At 36.2% G+C, this 16,771-nt stretch overlaps 3 protein-coding genes across 5 annotated transcripts; 2 read left to right on the top strand and 1 right to left on the bottom strand.

Annotated features, from left to right (window-relative positions):
* The first annotated feature begins 236 nt into the window (after positions 1-236).
* LOC103483054 (protein EARLY FLOWERING 5) lies at positions 237-5,648 on the top strand. 3 transcript variants are annotated; one of them, XM_051080180.1, is made up of 10 exons: positions 237-557; positions 1,126-1,330; positions 1,619-1,712; positions 1,964-2,049; positions 2,367-2,416; positions 2,544-2,613; positions 2,702-2,783; positions 2,886-3,295; positions 3,520-4,035; positions 5,018-5,648. In XM_051080180.1, the coding sequence occupies exons 2-10, from the start codon at positions 1,274-1,276 to the stop codon at positions 5,234-5,236; spliced, it is 1,584 nt and encodes a 527-aa protein (XP_050936137.1). In that variant the 5' UTR covers positions 237-557; positions 1,126-1,273; the 3' UTR covers positions 5,237-5,648. The 3 variants fall into 3 exon arrangements, with proteins under 3 accessions (XP_050936137.1, XP_008437718.1, XP_008437712.1); XM_008439496.3 differs by lacking the exon at positions 1,126-1,330 and having other exon boundaries at positions 238-557; positions 1,599-1,712; positions 5,018-5,563; XM_008439490.3 differs by lacking the exon at positions 1,126-1,330 and having other exon boundaries at positions 239-557; positions 5,018-5,563.
* Positions 5,649-6,596: 948 nt separating this feature from the next.
* Positions 6,597-11,177, top strand: LOC103483070 (HIPL1 protein). Its single transcript, XM_051080179.1, has 8 exons — positions 6,597-6,796; positions 7,269-7,363; positions 7,493-7,650; positions 8,563-9,357; positions 9,446-9,662; positions 9,799-9,977; positions 10,217-10,458; positions 10,557-11,177. The coding sequence occupies exons 2-8, from the start codon at positions 7,273-7,275 to the stop codon at positions 10,963-10,965; spliced, it is 2,091 nt and encodes a 696-aa protein (XP_050936136.1). The 5' UTR covers positions 6,597-6,796; positions 7,269-7,272; the 3' UTR covers positions 10,966-11,177.
* A 1,736-nt stretch (positions 11,178-12,913) lies between these two features.
* LOC103483085 (AAA-ATPase At3g28580-like) lies at positions 12,914-15,001 on the bottom strand. Its single transcript, XM_008439518.3, has one exon. It carries the CDS (start codon positions 14,692-14,694, stop codon positions 13,054-13,056), a length of 1,641 nt encoding a protein of 546 aa, XP_008437740.1. The 5' UTR covers positions 14,695-15,001; the 3' UTR covers positions 12,914-13,053.
* Between the last annotated feature and the right edge of the window lie 1,770 nt (positions 15,002-16,771).

Here is a 16,771-nt window from a genome sequence, read left to right as displayed (position 1 = left end):
CCGAGATCAATATAAAGAGGTATAAAAATAACCTAAATATTACCGAACGTAAATTACCTAATCTATATTATAAAGAAAAATTATCTATAATCCAACTCAAATTAATGGTATATATATTATTAATCGAAGAAAATAAAGTAAAGAAAAGGTTGGTTGATATTTAGGGTTGGGTTACATCCCAAGCCAACCTAAGCCATTTACGACACTCCTATTGATACGTATTAGACAAACGACGACATGTCGTGCTCTCATTTAGAAAGATGATGCGTCGTTCGAGTTCAATAAAAAGAATTGGGACGAAGAGGGCGATGTTCTATTGACGCCATTATCCCCTCCTCTCTGTCGCCTAAAATTCTGGTTTCCGCTTTGGGATTTCTTTCGTATCTGAAGAACGAAGAACAGCCACACTACCAATCTAAGAAGAAGAAGGGAAATTTTGAAGCTATAGGATTCACGAAAGAAAGAGAAGGGTGAAAATGAAGACGACCAAAGGAGGTAAGGTGATGAACCCTACGGATGCTTACCGAAAGGAGCTTCGCAAGAAGGAATTGAAACGGGTAATTGTTTTTCTTACCATTTATTTTTTTTTTCGCCTCTCAGTTAACTTCTAGTTCTGCCAATTTATTTCATCGTTTCCGTCTTCGAACTTCATTTGCGTTCGTCTTTTTTCATTGCTTGCTGTAGTGCAATCGAATTCGATGAGATAATTTACTTTTTGGCATTGTTATACGTGATATGTTGCATACGAATACTGTTGATTCTTCACTGAAATAAGATATAGTGGCTTGTTTGGACGCGTTTAGGGACCTGGGTTTTTTTTATAGTCTTCTGACGATAAAGAGTTGTTACTGGATTTGGATTTAGGGTTTTAGATTAGTGAGATATCACAGGAGTCTTGTAACTGATTTGGGTTGACTAACCCATCAATTTTCCTTTAGGATTCATTATGTGATATGGGGACTGAATAGAGACCCTTCTAGAGAAGTGGATTATTTAATGCAGTTACACTTGATTCAAGTTGCTATCTCTTAAGTTCTTACTTAAGTCCTATAATATATTGTGAAAATAGATTTTTCGTTGTGAACAATGAGATTCAGAAGCTTATTGAGTTTTTCCTGTGGAAAGGAGTATGTAAAGAAGGAGATTGCCATCTCATTCACTGGAAAATTTGGGGGGCCTGGATATTGGATTGGAAGCCACAGTCCTTGGAGTCTAAACAATTTCTGAGGTTCTCTTTTTCTGAAATGATTAGTGATATGGATAGTTGACAACTATGTATCAACCTTGTAGAAGCTCATTCCCGTGGACCTGTATTCCAAGTCGGGAAATGGTAGGAAGATCAGATTTAGATGTTCTTGATATCATGACATTAACTTTTGTGCATTTTTGGAATTTAGGAATTTAAGACTTTCGAGGTTGAAGTTTTTTGTGCATATTGTGTTCAATTCTAAAAAAAGGTTATTTGTGCATATTAAGAAAAACTGATATTCTTGTGAGTCATATATATTTCTTTGCTTTTGGTCTTCTTTTAGTTCTTAGTATTTTTTTTGATGTGATTGGTCAATGATTGGATTCAAATCTATAACCTCTAATAACAGATGTTATGTGTGCCTACCAGAATAAGAAAGAGAGAAAAAAGGTAAGAGAGGTGGGAATTTTGAAGAAAGATCCTGATGCAATCAAGGAGCAAATTCAAAAGTTGGAAATGATGAGTAAGTTGCAATGTTTATGAACTCTATTTACTTTACTGCACATGGTTCCTTAAGTTTTCTTTGTTGATTTGAGAGGCCTATTTCATTTCTTGATTCTTCATGAGCAACATCAAGATATTTGATCTTTGACCTTTGATTTTCCAATTTTAATGGCGTGTGCCCTCTCTTTTCTTTTTTCTTTTTTGTAAAATACACGTTGCTTTCTCATTTCAGCCCTTTTTTTTTGTTTCTCTCTCTGTTGTCTTATGCAGAGGCTGATGGTGCCCTCGATAAAGCTAGAAAGCACAAGAAAAGGCAGTTAGAAGACACTCTTAATCTTGTATTAAAGAAGAGGAGGGTAATTTTTCTTTTAATTATTTCTTGAGAAATCTCCTCAATAAAAGCTACTTTATCACCAGACATTATAGTTACGGAGAAGCAGAAGTTGATCCCATACAAGATGATTATTTATTTAAACGCACACCTGCAAACAAATGTTAGCTTTATTTTAGTTTTTTCTGTTTCACCTATGGTCCTACTAGCACTCGAGGAGTATGTTACAACTACTATGTATGAGAAGTATTGAATACAATCGACTACATGGTTTTCCTTTAGTTTGCACATTGACATCAAGCTTTGCTCCCTGCAATCATATTGAATCTCTCTCTTGGACAGGAATATGAAGATAAAATGAAGGAGAAGGGTGAGGTCCCAGTTATGTTCAGGTATAGAAGACTCTCTTGCTCATTATTGGTGTTATTGCTCTTCATGCAGTTAAATTATTTTTCCCTTTCCAAAATATGCCATAGTGTATAAATTATATTCAAGCACTGTCTTCTATCTTCTGGGCAGTCATTTGGGACCTCCAAAAAGACGAACAGCTGAAGAGGAAGAAGAGAGAGGGAAACATCCAAATCCTGAAGTGAGAACTCTAATTGATTGTCTGTGCAACTATATTATTCCTTATATTGCAATTATGGATTTTATTTGACTCTTTTCTGCCACTTTAGGACTCTGTTTACCACCACCCCACACTAAATCCCACTGGAGCTCCACCACCTGGGAAACCTCCCATGTTTAAATCATCAATTGGTAAGTTAGTTTTCTGTTCAATCTTGTAGTAAAACAGAAATTTACATGTGTGCTTTTATATTTGTAACTACCTCTGAAGTCTTGTATGAATGCAAACTGTAGGACCACGAGTTCCTCTATCTGATGCTTCTACTAGTGGTGCTGCATCATCCTTGAATATGGAGCCGGAGGATGTTCCCTTGGCTGTACCTCCACCTCCCCCACCACCTCCTTTGCCAGACTCTGCTAAGTTGGGTTCTGCTGATGGTCCTGCTCTACCTGATTCCTTACCTTTACCTCCTCCGCCTCCATTGCCATCTAAGCCTGTAGCATCAAACTTGGGTTTACCACTACCTCCACCACCTCCTGGACCTCCACCAAGAGAACAAGTTGCAGGCCGCCCTCCCTTTTTGTTGCCTCCACCTTTGCAGCAGTCTACCATGATGCTCCCTTCTGGAACCAGTGAAGGTGAAAAGGAGAGAAGTCAGTCATCTGCATTTTTGGATGATTCAACTTCCAAGATGCCAGCTCAGGTAATATCTCTATTTAACTTCTCGTTAACATGGAATGAAATTGTAAGTGGCTGAGGCTGAATACACAGTATGAGATGAACTACACATGCCTGACGTCCTTGTTTCTTTAGTTGATTTATCTGGGGAAGAAAAAGCGGTTTGCATGTGTTTGATTACAGAAACTGTTGTAGTAATTAATAGTCAATGTTAGCAAGCTAACATTCTTATTGGTCTCGTTCATTTAGGTACCTACTACTCTCCCGCCACCTCCCCCCCCACCTGGAATGCCACCAAAGAGTGATCTGTCTGAAGGTGTATCAGGTGATGAGGAGACAAATAATTCTTTAGGGATTAAAGATGTTTCTAAACTGGTTCCTCCACCTCCACCTCCAAGACCTCCTCCAGTACCTGGGCCTTCATTGATACCAACCTTGCAGCCTGATGTTTTACCCCCTGGAATATCTCGATTTCCCCCACCTCCACCTCCACCAGACATGCGACCAACATTATCCGCACCTGGAGTTCCACTCCCACCCGGAATGATGGTTCCGTTAATGGCACGGCCACCATTTGGGCCTCCTCTTGGACCTCCACCCATGATGAGACCACCTCTTCCTCCTGGGCCTCCTCCCATTTTTCATGAAGATGACCATAATGCACATATGCCACCTGTCCCTCAAAAGCCCTCGTATGTTAAATCTGCAGCATCTACTGTTGTTAAGCGTCCGCTGGCTCAACACACTCCAGAACTTACAGCAATGGTAAGATGACTTAATATGCTATTCTAGTGCAATTTGATTTTAAAATTTGCGGTCATTGTGGAATGTTAGAGCAAACTTGTCCTTCATTAGCAAGTTTAATAAAAAATATTCCAACTGGCAGATGTTCTATATAGCTGGCATGTTCTCAGGGGAAGAGATATTATATGCTAAGGATGACATTCCATGAAAAACATATATATATTGGACACACACACACACATGTTAAGGATGACAAGGGAATATACTTCGAGAGGCTAACTATAATTTTTTATTAGCAGCCAGCTTTCCTTTCTTTCCAAAATGACCATACGAAGATGTCTTGGGGATGAGGATTCCCCAAGTCTGATTCAAAGGATTGACAACAAAAGACCTTCCTTCTAAATTAATCAGATAATTTTGTGTATTACAAAATGAGTTGTGTAAAGACCACCACGTAGAGGCTATGATTAGTACATTTCCTCAGAAAAGCTTGAAGAGAACTCATTTAAAAGAAGACAATATTCCTTTCTTTCCAAAATGACCATACGAAGATGTTGCTCATGTCGTATGCTTTGCCTCCTGCTTGAATCTTTGATGTTCAACCCAACTTGAAGTAAATTTCTTATATTTCATTATCACTGAGAACCTTTTGAAATGTTATTGCATAAGGTGAGTGAATTGGAACCTGGTGAAGGATAGTCTTATTCTTTCACGCCTGAAAGAGGAATGCTCCTCAAATTTCCCTCTTAAATTAGTGTTCTAGCTACCTTAGCATGGAAGTAGTATAAGATTATGATGATGTTTGCCTGTATTGTACAAATGCAAATATACAAGTGATCTATAAAATAGCAATATATACAACAACAATTCGCGATGTAGTTTGATCCATGGCATTTGGGAATTAGAAAAGCTCACTGTACAAATTAGTCTTATTCTGCTCTAACCACAGAAATATATCAACTTTGCTCCGACATTCTAAACTTATATCATGCCACTATTTCAGGTTCCTGCATCAGTTAGAGTGAGAAGAGAGCTAGCAGCACCGAAGTCTAAGCCAAAACCTTCACCATCAACTACAGCCGCACCATCCCTACCCACAGCTCCTATCGTAGGGAAGCCAGAGTTGGTCAGCTCGTCATCGGCCCCAAAGAAACAGAGTATTGATGACTCATATATGGCATTTTTGGAGGACATGAAGGCTCTTGGCGCTCTTGATGAATGAGATATTGAATTGGTTTATATGGGAAATTGTAGGCAGCAGGTGTAATCGAAAAGGAGGGGAAACAAATGGCTTGCACTTCTCAGGAACTGTCTTCAATTTGGAGATGATCGGATAATTGCCTTCAAGGTGTGCTTTGCTGCATCCACGGGTAGCCATTAGTTACTCGCACTATTGGCCCTGCTGCATTTCTTGATAATGGCATTTAACTTAGAGGCCTTAAATTGTGTCACGTTGACATTTTTATATTTGGAAAAATTGGAAATTGTTCGTCAGATTTATCTCTCAATAGATGTCAAGCCGATCCCTTATCCTTACTTTCAAAGGAAACTTAGCCCTTTCTTTTCCCTTTTTCTTTTCCTATGAAACTGTGCAACTGACCATTGAACATTCAAAGCAGCTCTGGGTTTCTTTATTTTTTAGACTTGAAACAATTATATAGCTAAAGTTTTTTCCAAAAAGATGTCTAATGGGGAAATACATCAATGATAATTTTAAAAATGTGTTATATGTGAATTACTTTTGATGTTGTTTACTTGTGTTCTACATTCATACCGGTACAAGGATCTATAATCTTATCTATAAACAAAAACTGCAATTTGATTGACTTGTGCAAGGTGATAAATTCTTATAGTTTGGGTAATGGTTACTATTTTTGTGTTCTATTAGAGAAAAAAACTCTAAATTTTGACACTTTAATCTATGGTTAACGATTTGTACAAAGATAACGATAAGTTTGATAAAATTTATATTTTAAGTAAACACGATTTAATTATATTTGTTATTATAGTTCGTTACTATTTCATCTATTAATAAAATTTTATTACAATTGCATTGATTTTGGTCCAGAATCGATAAACTTGGTCTAAAATTTTAATTAATTCGTCCATTCAATTTGTGTATAATGGACCATCATTGGCTCATCATTACGATCTTACTGGACTTCGCAAAAGAACAAGGCCACTATCCTTAGTGCTCAATAAAAAATTGCTTGGTCACAGCTCAAACCGTCCAAATTACACAAATATTAAATGTTCGAATTCTTTTGTAGAATCCGAATAATTAATATTTAAGAGATTTCTACTAATCATGCTGTTTAAATGAGAAAATTAAGCAGTATTAGAACATTGTCAATCATATTATGGACAAAGAATCACATGACATGATGTTTTTAAATATCCAAAAATGATAAGAGACAAAGTCAAACCGTTAGTCTTTTGGAATTGGAGCTATTACAGAGTATATACTGAACTCAAGAAGAAAATACAAACTTTTCATAAAAAGAAAAAAACAATCCTTTTAGTTTCAAACCATTTCTTTTGACAATTCCAACCATTCGTCACGCCTGATGTCAAACTCATAGTTGAAGTTGACGAATTTCCCTAATAATAAATCCAAGTGGGTTCCTCTAAAGTTTGAGACTTTTTGTTATTTCGTTTCACTTTTTGGTGAAGTTGGTTCGGGTGGAAGAAGACAATGGCGAGCCATATCCAAATTCAATTCCCAGCTGAAAACCACTGGTTTTCTCAACAACCCTATTCAATTAAACACAAGAGAGTGGAGGTAAAGTCAACGACAGACTTTTTTCCCGTTAATTTAATCCTTTGGTCTTCAATATATTTATTCGTATGAGGTGAAAGGAAATATGTCGAAATCTCGATGAAGGGTTTGATTTATAATTTGTAATTTATCATTTCTGGAGAGAGACAGCGAGGTTTGAAAATGGGTTTACTACCAGAAGCTGGATTTAAAAAAGTCCAAATGGTATAGATATATAGAAAAATGATGTAGATGGGTTTCTTCTAGTGGGAGAAGAGTATGAAAATTTGAAGTCAGTCATGGCCACCATGTTGATAAACTTCAACTTCTTATGCTTTCACATTGTTTTCTTTTAGCTTGAAATGCTGACATCCCTTTTTGAAGCCTATTTACAATAGGGTTTTTCCTGAGCTTATCCAGAGAGATGAACTGAAGAAAATCTCTCTCTCTCTCTCTCTCTCCCCCTCTCTTTTTGTCTCCTTTTCCTTTTGTTTAGTGCTATGGAACGTTTTACTGGGGTCATCCTCTTCCTCTGTGGGCTGCTGCTGTTTGTTCATTCTACAGTTTCACTTCCCTTGTGCTCTGATTCAAGTAGGTTTTTGTTCTTCTTTTTTACTTGGTTTAATGTTGCTGATTCTTCTGTTTCAATTCTCAATACCCTTTTTCTGGTTTGGTGCTTCAATTTTTGTTGATATCTTCTTGTGATTTCTTTTTCTGTAGCGGCTCCCTTTACTTTGAACACTACATTGAAGTTTTGTCCTTATAATGGGAGTGTTTGTTGTAACTCTACTCAAGATGGGGCTATACAGAGACAATTCCAAGGGATGAACATTTCTGATCCTGCTTGTGCTTCTCTTGTCAAATCCATTGCCTGTGCGGTAAGACCTTATGATCCCCAAAAGAAAACAAAAAATCTCCCCTTTCTTTCTCCATATGGGATAGTTGATTCTTCCTGTTGTTATAACATATATCTCGTTTTTAACTGTTGGTGAATAATAAATTCTTGATTGTCTGAAGCTTTTGAGGAGGTACTGTAGGAATTCTGTCATTTGTTATATATCAACTCAGGCTCAGTTTACCGTTTTGATTTTGGTTCTCGAAAATTAAGTTAGTAATCGCCGCTATCATATATTGATTTGTGTGTTTAGTTATTACATATTAGGTGTGTTTTTAATATCCAAAGCAAAATTTGAAAACTAAGAAAAAAAATAGTTTTTATTTTTGGAATTTGGTTAAGTCTTTATATGTTTACATAAAAGATTTGAAAATCATGATCAAGAAATTGTGTGAAACAAGTACAATTTTCAAAAACCGAAAACCTAATGGTTGACAAACAGGGCTTAAATGATTTGAGAAAGGCAGTTAGTTTATGCAATCTTTCTTTCCACCTCTTCTTCCATTGGCCTTACTCTTGAAATGCATAATTCTTGTTTTTTTTTTATAATGATATGAGTAGAGATGATGATTGTCAATCCTAGATAGAAACTTTACAAGTTAAATGACCTTTACACCTGCTGAACCATCATCAAGTTAAGAAGACACAAGCTATTCCATACACTTGATGTTACAGAAGGACATCAAAACAAAGTGTTAGGATGAAGGCTGTGATTAAAATTTTTCTACTTTTGTTAACAAATAAGGACTAATCTTAGCTTTTTAAGCCTAATATGGACATTAGTTTAAATGGTTGACTTGCACTTGTTTGATGATCATCTTGCATGCTATTTTACTTGTGGTACCAGTATCTCGAGCCTTTTCCAATTTTCTCTTCCTTCTTATGATATCTTTAGAGGTGCGATCCATTTTCTGGAGATCTGTATCAAGTCGATTCAACACCTAGGCCAGTTCCTCTTCTCTGCAACTCCACTTCAGAGAAATCACCACAGTCGAACCAAGCAGCTACTGACTTCTGTTCTACAGTATGGGACACATGCCAAAATGTAACGATAGTCAACTCCCCCTTTGCCCCTTCGTTACAGGGTCGAGCTGGAGTACCTACTAACTCGAGTACTAGCAAGCTCTCAGATCTATGGCAGTCAAAGGCTGACTTTTGCAACGCATTTGGAGGAGCATCCACGGAAGAGTCAGTCTGCTTTGTTGGTGAACCTGTGTCACTTAACAATACTGAACTTCCTAGCCCTCCACGTGGCTTATGTCTTGAGAAAATTGGGAATGGAACTTACCTGAATATGGTGCCCCATCCTGATGGATCTAATCGTGCATTCTTCTCTAGCCAAGCGGGCAAGATTTGGTTGGCAACTATTCCTGAGAAGGGATCAGGAGGAGTCTTGGGGCTCGACGAATCTAAACCTTTTGTAGACTTAACTGATGAAGTTAACTTCGATACTCAATTTGGCATGATGGGCCTTGCCTTTCATCCAAACTTTGCACAAAATGGGAGATTCTTTGCTTCTTTCAATTGTGACAAGGTTAAGTGGCCAGGGTGCTCCGGAAGATGTTCTTGTAATTCTGATGTTAATTGTGATCCTTCCAAACTACCAGCTGATAGTGGATCCCAACCGTGCCAACATCAAAGTGTAGTCGCAGAGTACACAGTCAATGGTAGTGCATCCCAGCCTTCATTGGTACAAACCTCTAGACACTACACACATTTTTGTATGCTTAGCAGGTTGCAACTTGTGGGATCTAAGGGATGCCAATTTTTATTTTCAGGCAACAACTGCAAAGCCATCGGAAGTAAGAAGAATAATCACTATTGGTCTTCCATTTACCTCTCATCATGGGGGACAGATACTCTTTGGGCCAGATGGTTATCTTTACTTCATGATGGGAGACGGTGGCGGTCAAGGTGGTGATCCTTACAATTTTTCCCAGAACAAGAAATCATTGCTTGGGAAGATTATGAGGCTTGATATCAATAACTTTCCAAGTAAGTGTTAATGTTAAACGTTTACTATGTACAATCGCTGTTCTTTATGCATTTGCTAATGTCATCTCCAGCTCGACAATTCTTCAATAACTACAAGTATGTAATTCCCCTCATTCTGTTCTCATATTTGGTACAGGTCCAGAAGATATTGATAAACTTGATTTATGGGGAAACTATACTATTCCTAAAGACAACCCATTTGTTGAAGATCAAGGAGCACAGCCAGAGGTATGGGCTTACGGTTTGAGAAATCCTTGGCGCTGCAGTTTCGATTCAGAAAGACCTTCCTACTTCATGTGTGGAGATGTTGGACAGGTTCAAATCTCACTTCACACATCTGTACTCAGAGGTTAATTAACTCATTAAAGGATGATAAAAGTAAATCTCAATAATAATTCATTTAAAAGAGAAAAAAATAAAACCCCCCAAATTTTGCTGGATGTTGATGTTATGAAGTTCAAGTTTTACTAGAATTTGAATAAACCTGTTATTTCTCCAAGAGCACAGTTTAATATACAACGCTTCAATTCACTCTACCGGTTCTTTTCTTACAGGATCAATACGAGGAGGTGGACATCATCACAAAGGGCGGAAACTATGGTTGGCGCATTTACGAGGGTCCTCTTTTGTTTGTTCCAAATTCATCCCCTGGAGGATCCACACCTGTAGATTCCATAAATCCAATCTTCCCTGTGATGGGCTACAACCATTCTGCAGTAAGCAAGAATGTAGGTTCTGCATCAATAACAGGGGGATATTTCTATCGATCTAAGACCGATCCGTGTATGTACGGAAGGTATGTTTATACACTTATATGCTCAGAGTGTCTGAAATAACATTGTTTAGGAAAAAAGAATCATCTTATCCCCGTCTCATTGTGTTGTTTCTGAGCAGGTACTTGTATGGAGATTTGTACGCTTCTGCTATATGGGCAGGAATTGAAAACCCAGAAAACAGTGGAAACTTTACCTCAAATCAAATCCCTTTCAGTTGTGCACCTGATTCTCCTATACCTTGTAGTTCCACTCCAGGCAGCTCTCTTCCAGCGTTGGGTTATGTCTTCTCATTTGGTGAGGACAAAGACAAAGACATTTACCTTCTAACCAGCAGTGGAGTTTACAGGGTCGCCGCACCGGGTCGTTGTAAATACACTTGCTCATTGGAAAACGTGACATCAACGGTTGGAAGTTCTGGTCCAACGCCATCTCCTCCTCCGTCCCATGCAAGTCGGTCTTCGAACTCATGGAGTATCCTGATGCTTCTACTCACTTATGTGCTGCTTCTGCTTATGACTTGCAGCTGATTACAGGGTTAAAACTTTTTGCCAAGTTTCTTAATTATATGTAAGGTTGTGTAACTTGAACTCAACTTTAAAGGTAACCAAGAGAGAACAGCAGCCATTTACGTCGTATGAGAAACAGCTTGAAGATTTGCTCCAATAAGTATTCAATGCTTGTTTGTTTAAAACTAGATTTTTAACATTTTTATCATATGAACAGTTATTTATTTCATTCACTAATGGTATGAATCCTGCAAAACCACTAGTTTTCTATATATATATATATATATATATTTTTAAGATCTTCCATATCCTGATGTCCACTCGAGAGAAATCGTTTATTCAACGTTGGAACCAAATTTTATAGGACTTGTTGATTTGAGGTATATGTTAAGTTATGTTTTAAGTATATAATTATGACTATTTAGTAATGTAGACAACATTATACATATTTAAGTAATATCTTCTAAAGGATACATGTGTCACAATATCTCGAGAAAATATTTGATGTGAAATTATCTTTAATAAATGTTTAAATATATTCAATAAATATTTAAATATAGTGAATCTAACTTGTGTATTTTAATGTAGCTTGATTAAGAATTATAGAAGTGATAAAAAGATGGGAACTTTGCATAGTTCCTCACACACACGCACAAAAACAAACAAACAAAGAATTGACGTATTTGAGAATCGAGAATGATTCTGAAATGATCAAAATCATTATCTTATTTTTGGAATCATTTCAAAATTACTCAAAAAATGCACTACATTTTCATATTTATAGTTAGAAGTGAAACAAAAACAAAAAACCAAAGTCAATTGATCCAAATGACCAAAAATAGATTGAACAAGTAAAAAAGAATACATTTTCCCATCTCAATGACTGCGTTATCTTAGCCAAATATTTGTTTCTCGAAAATTGTCAACGTCCATCAACCCTATATATTTGAAAATGTTCTCTTCACTTTTGGTTCAACATTAAAAAGTTTAAGTTTTTTTTTTTTTTAAATGATTTTTGAGAATAGCCAATTTTCAAACAATTTCAAAGTTTATTAACTTTTTTTTTATCAAAATAATTCAAATAAATATGACTATTTTATGAAAAAAAAATTATCTAATCAATTTAAACCAAACACTAAACTAAAATTAAAAAAAAAAAAAAAAAAAAAACAATTTAGTGTCCTCAAATGAGAGTCGTCTTCTTCTCATCTCTCTAATATCCCTTTCTCTTCTTTTCTATTACTCTCTTCCATTTTAAAAGTTTGGATGCTAACTTTGTAACTTTATCCAAAATTTCTATCTAAAAGATTTCTACTAAAGAGATAAACTTTAAAAATGTCACATTTGTGTTGAGAATTGTGGTCTCACTTCTTTTATTTATTTATTTACTTATTTTATTAGTTGTCTCTTCTAGTTTGGATTATTTTGGTTGTTCGTTGCGATTTGATCCTATATATTGTTTTGGTTTTGGTTGGACTCTTTTGACTTGGGTTGCTCGTTATTTTTCTTTGCTTTGGTGTTTAGAGTAAAATTAGAACGTGGTAAGTTATTTTGACTATTAACTAAAGTATCTATAAGAGATTCTTAGAAAGAAAGCTTGACTGGTTTATTGTATGGTGATTTCTAATCAAGGAAAGTGTTTCACTCATTTCTAATTAAGGAGAGTGTTTCATTCATTATTATTATGGTGTATATATATATATATGTACATCATGTTGGATGTATATGATGATATTTGTACCATGTAATCATGAATTATACCACAAACAATATATGATCTCTTACTATAGGTCAAGAACAATCCGATGTAGATGTTGTGTCATCTTACCAATATCGGGTGTTGTAATGGTTATTATTACTACTTGTTTCCTGAATTGTATTTTCAGTTATTAATTGTTATTACTACTTGTTGTTTGTTGAGTTGTATCTTTAGTTATTGAGTAACCAAATAGATAGATGAAGTAGACCATTTAACCCAACTAAAATGGAATATTCGATCCTTCTTTTAAAACTAAATCAAAGCGTTTAGGGACCCAAAGAAAGACTTTGACAAAAGAAGAAAAAGGCAAATACCATAGTTTTGAACATCTTCATCTACTAATAATTGCTTCATTTCTCCTCCATTCTTAACCCACCTTCTTCCCCAACCCAAAATCTGCCCCAATTATTCATCACTCTAAAGACGACCCCTTTTAGTCGACTATCTCCTTTTTCGTCGACTATCTTTGATTTCTCTTTCTTCCTGTCTTCCATTCTTTTCTTCTTCTCCTCTACTCTCTTCTTCTCTTCCAAGCTTCCGATAAACCTACGAAGTGAATGCTCCGCCCCTTCTTGCCGTGATTTCGGCATCAGATTCTCGGCCACATCCGCCGGCGTCATTTTTACATTGTTGAAAAGCTCTTTAATCTCTCCAAAAAGCTCGTGTGTTTCAACATTCAAGTAGTTCTTAGCCAACACTTTGAAAGCTTCATAGCTACAATAAGAAAGCTCAATGTGTTTGTCCATTCTACCTCTACGAATCAATGCTGGATCAAGCTTCTCCAAGTGATTTGTTGTGAAAACGATCAGCCTCTCTCCGCCGCAAGCTGACCAAATTCCGTCGATGAAATTCAACAATCCAGACAGAGTTACTTTGCTTTTCACTTCTTCTTCTTTATTCGGTTCCTTAATTGCTTTCTCCTTCTCTTTCTCCTCATTTGACCTTCCTTTTTTCTTGATTTCCCTTTGCCTTGTGAATTCTAATGAACAATCGATATCTTCAATCACGATTATCGATTTGCTCGTCGTCTCAATTAGAAGCTTCCGAAGCTCTGTATTGTCCTTCACTGCTGTTAATTCCAAATCGTAAACGTCGTAGTTTAGCAAATTCGCCATGGCGGCGATCATCGTTGATTTCCCCGTCCCCGGCGGGCCGTACAGAAGGTAACCTCGTTTCCATGCCTTGCCGATTCGAGCGTAATACTCTTTACTTTGGCTAAATGTTAGTAAATCTTCTATAATCTCTTGCTTTTTCTCTGGATCCATTCCGATTGTGTCAAAACTTGCAGGATGTTCGAAGTAAACTTCGCTCCACGTCGTCGACTTGTGAATTAGCCATCGATTTCCTGTTCCGTTAGTGTAAAGCTTCCTCCGCCTCCGATTCACTCTGATTTCTTTTCCTTCCTTCAATACATGCTTCAGATACGATTCTTTCACAAGTTCTCGATGCTTCTTGTGAAATTTAAGTTGGTAGAATCTTCGATCGATGTCTGGATACAAAGAGGGGGATTTCTTTGCCGATCCGGGGATTTTGCTCAAAGTCCACCAGAACTCAGCGTTTTCGTACACATCGGTAACTCTTTCGTACTCATCCATACTCAATGAGAAGTTGTTCTTGCTTTCTCCGACTTCGGCTTTGAGTCTTTTAGCGTCGTCTGAAAGTTTATCGCTAAGATACGCTTCAACCGCCGCGAAGGCTTTGTTCCGACTGAAACGTTCACCAACGAATTCGTAGATTGCGATTCGAACATACGGACTAGGATAGATGTAATCCATGAACTTACCAAAATATATCTGGAAATATTGGCGGAGTCCGTGAGGACAGTACTGACGGATGATCGACCAGGCGAACATGATCGTCGCGAGTGTAGAGCTTGTTGATGTTAAAATCTCCGTCATCGTCAGCGGCCTCCTTCTAGAGATCGCCTTGCCATCGCGACCGTCGAACTTTTCGGTTCCGCTCATCTTGTACCTTCGGGTAATGGAATCCATGGAAGTTTGCTCTGTGAACAGTGGAATTGGAAGCTTTAGAGAGAATGAAGAAGAAGAAGACTGAGCGGAACTACATTTAAAAGACAAATTAGCGCTCACTGTTGAATCATTACCTAAAGAAATGATCGGTGTAACGTGGCAGCCCGTGAGTGGATGGACTTCTCTTTCGTTGACGCACGAAGTCACTCCATTTTCATTATTTTATGAGTTTGTTAGGACTTTTAGAAAATGATTATTTTAAATCATACATACAAATATTTTATATTCTATATTTTTAAAAATAGACTTTGAAAAGGTTACTTCTAAATAAAAATTAAAATTAATATGAAATCACCAATAAAAAAATTTAAATCATCCTTCAATTTGTATTATTTAATTTTTATTAACTGGAACCAACCATGGACAATAATTATTTTGGACTGTTAATCAGGTTTGTGTATTTTGTTGTAATCAAACATTGGAAGAAATTAATACACATTTTCAGAGATAATCCAAATAACAAGAAATTTTAGTTCAAACAATTGTGCATTAACAATTTTCAAAGATAATCCAAATAAATTGTTAAAATTAATTCACCTATGATGATAATATAATTCAGTTGAAACAATTTTATAAATTTCACAATTTATTATTTTTGAAATAAAAAATCTATTTTAAAAAAATCTATTTGATAAAATTGTTAGTTCATAATTTTATGTTGATCTAAATTTCTTGAAAGTTTAAATTGAAAAATTGTTAGTTCATCGTTTGAAGATTTCTTCTTAGAGAAAAATTGTTCTTTATTTAAAGTCAAGATAACTCAATTAAGTTTTATGAACAAATTGAAAAAACAATACCTACGTAAAGTAGAATTCATAATTATAAAATTTAACCCTCAAACTTAGTCTAACTTAGTCTACTGTAGTTCCTGCATTTGTTATATTTTAAAATAGTTTTTTTTCACTAAAAATTTTGGATTCAAAATTCGTGTTTTTAACTACCTTCACACGGGAGTTGTTATGGTTACATCCAAAAAGAATGAACAAATCATTATGTTGAGACCATCTTTTCTAAGTTTGTACTTTGTATTTTGTATTTTGTAATTGTTTTGATATAGGAACAACAAAAGAGTAGAGAAGTTCACATTATTCATAAAATGAATGATTCCATCACACAATTGATTTGATTTACTATCGAAAGTTGGGTAGAAATAAAGCAGAGGAGAAACCAATGAATGAACAATTTTGGAGCGTATTTTAAATTAATTTGTTTGGAAAGAGTTTAAATAAAAAACGAACAATTCTTTTTTAGTGAATCCAACTAATTTGGCGGCAAAAGAAGAAACCAATGGCGGGGTGACATTGCTCCGAGGAGAAATCGCATGTTGGACATGCGGTCTTCCCGACTTCCGGCCGGTGGCCTGATCGCATTAGGCGGCTCGGGATACCGGTGAACAGGGGAACTCAAACTTAGCCAACTATTACGTTTCTCAAACTCTAAAATATGCGAGAATTCATTGTTTCCTCATGTGGAAGTTATATACTACTGTTCCAATTCTATTTTAGGTAGTAATTTGTTATTTTTTTCTTAATTTTCGGTTTAAGATGTTAATTTTCTCTTAATTAGGATTGGTAGATCTAGCATCGATTTTCGTTACTGATAGAGCTTTCTGATTCAGAATCGAAGTGTTAAAACCGGAGAGTTACACATATAGATGATCCAGGATAATGGCGATTAAGAAATTGAGTTGATCGGGCAACGAAACGTGTTTGGAGGTGGCTGCAGAGAATATGAACAACCCCTTGAACAATTGGCCACTGCAGGTAAAATGGGGTTTAGGTTTATTTAAGAAACATATGCATTACGTTCTTGAAGAAAATAGGGACTTGGAGTTTATTGACCTGAACACTATGATCAACGATGTCAAACAGCTGAATTAATCTTTAATGTCTTTTCTGTTGAAAGCCTTACCCATGTGGATGAATTTTTTATTCGAACTCTTATGTGGACGATCGACCAAGTTCCAAATCTATTTTATATGCATTTTGCTGGCTCCTACTGTTTCATATTTAAAAGTTTCCGTAGAGAGTAAGTGATA

Source organism: Cucumis melo, chromosome 12 (assembly GCF_025177605.1).
Source record: "Cucumis melo cultivar AY chromosome 12, USDA_Cmelo_AY_1.0, whole genome shotgun sequence".
Lineage (NCBI taxonomy): Eukaryota > Viridiplantae > Streptophyta > Magnoliopsida > Cucurbitales > Cucurbitaceae > Cucumis > Cucumis melo.
Note: the sequence above shows the minus strand (reverse complement) of the source record. Positions and strands in the feature narration are given on the sequence as shown.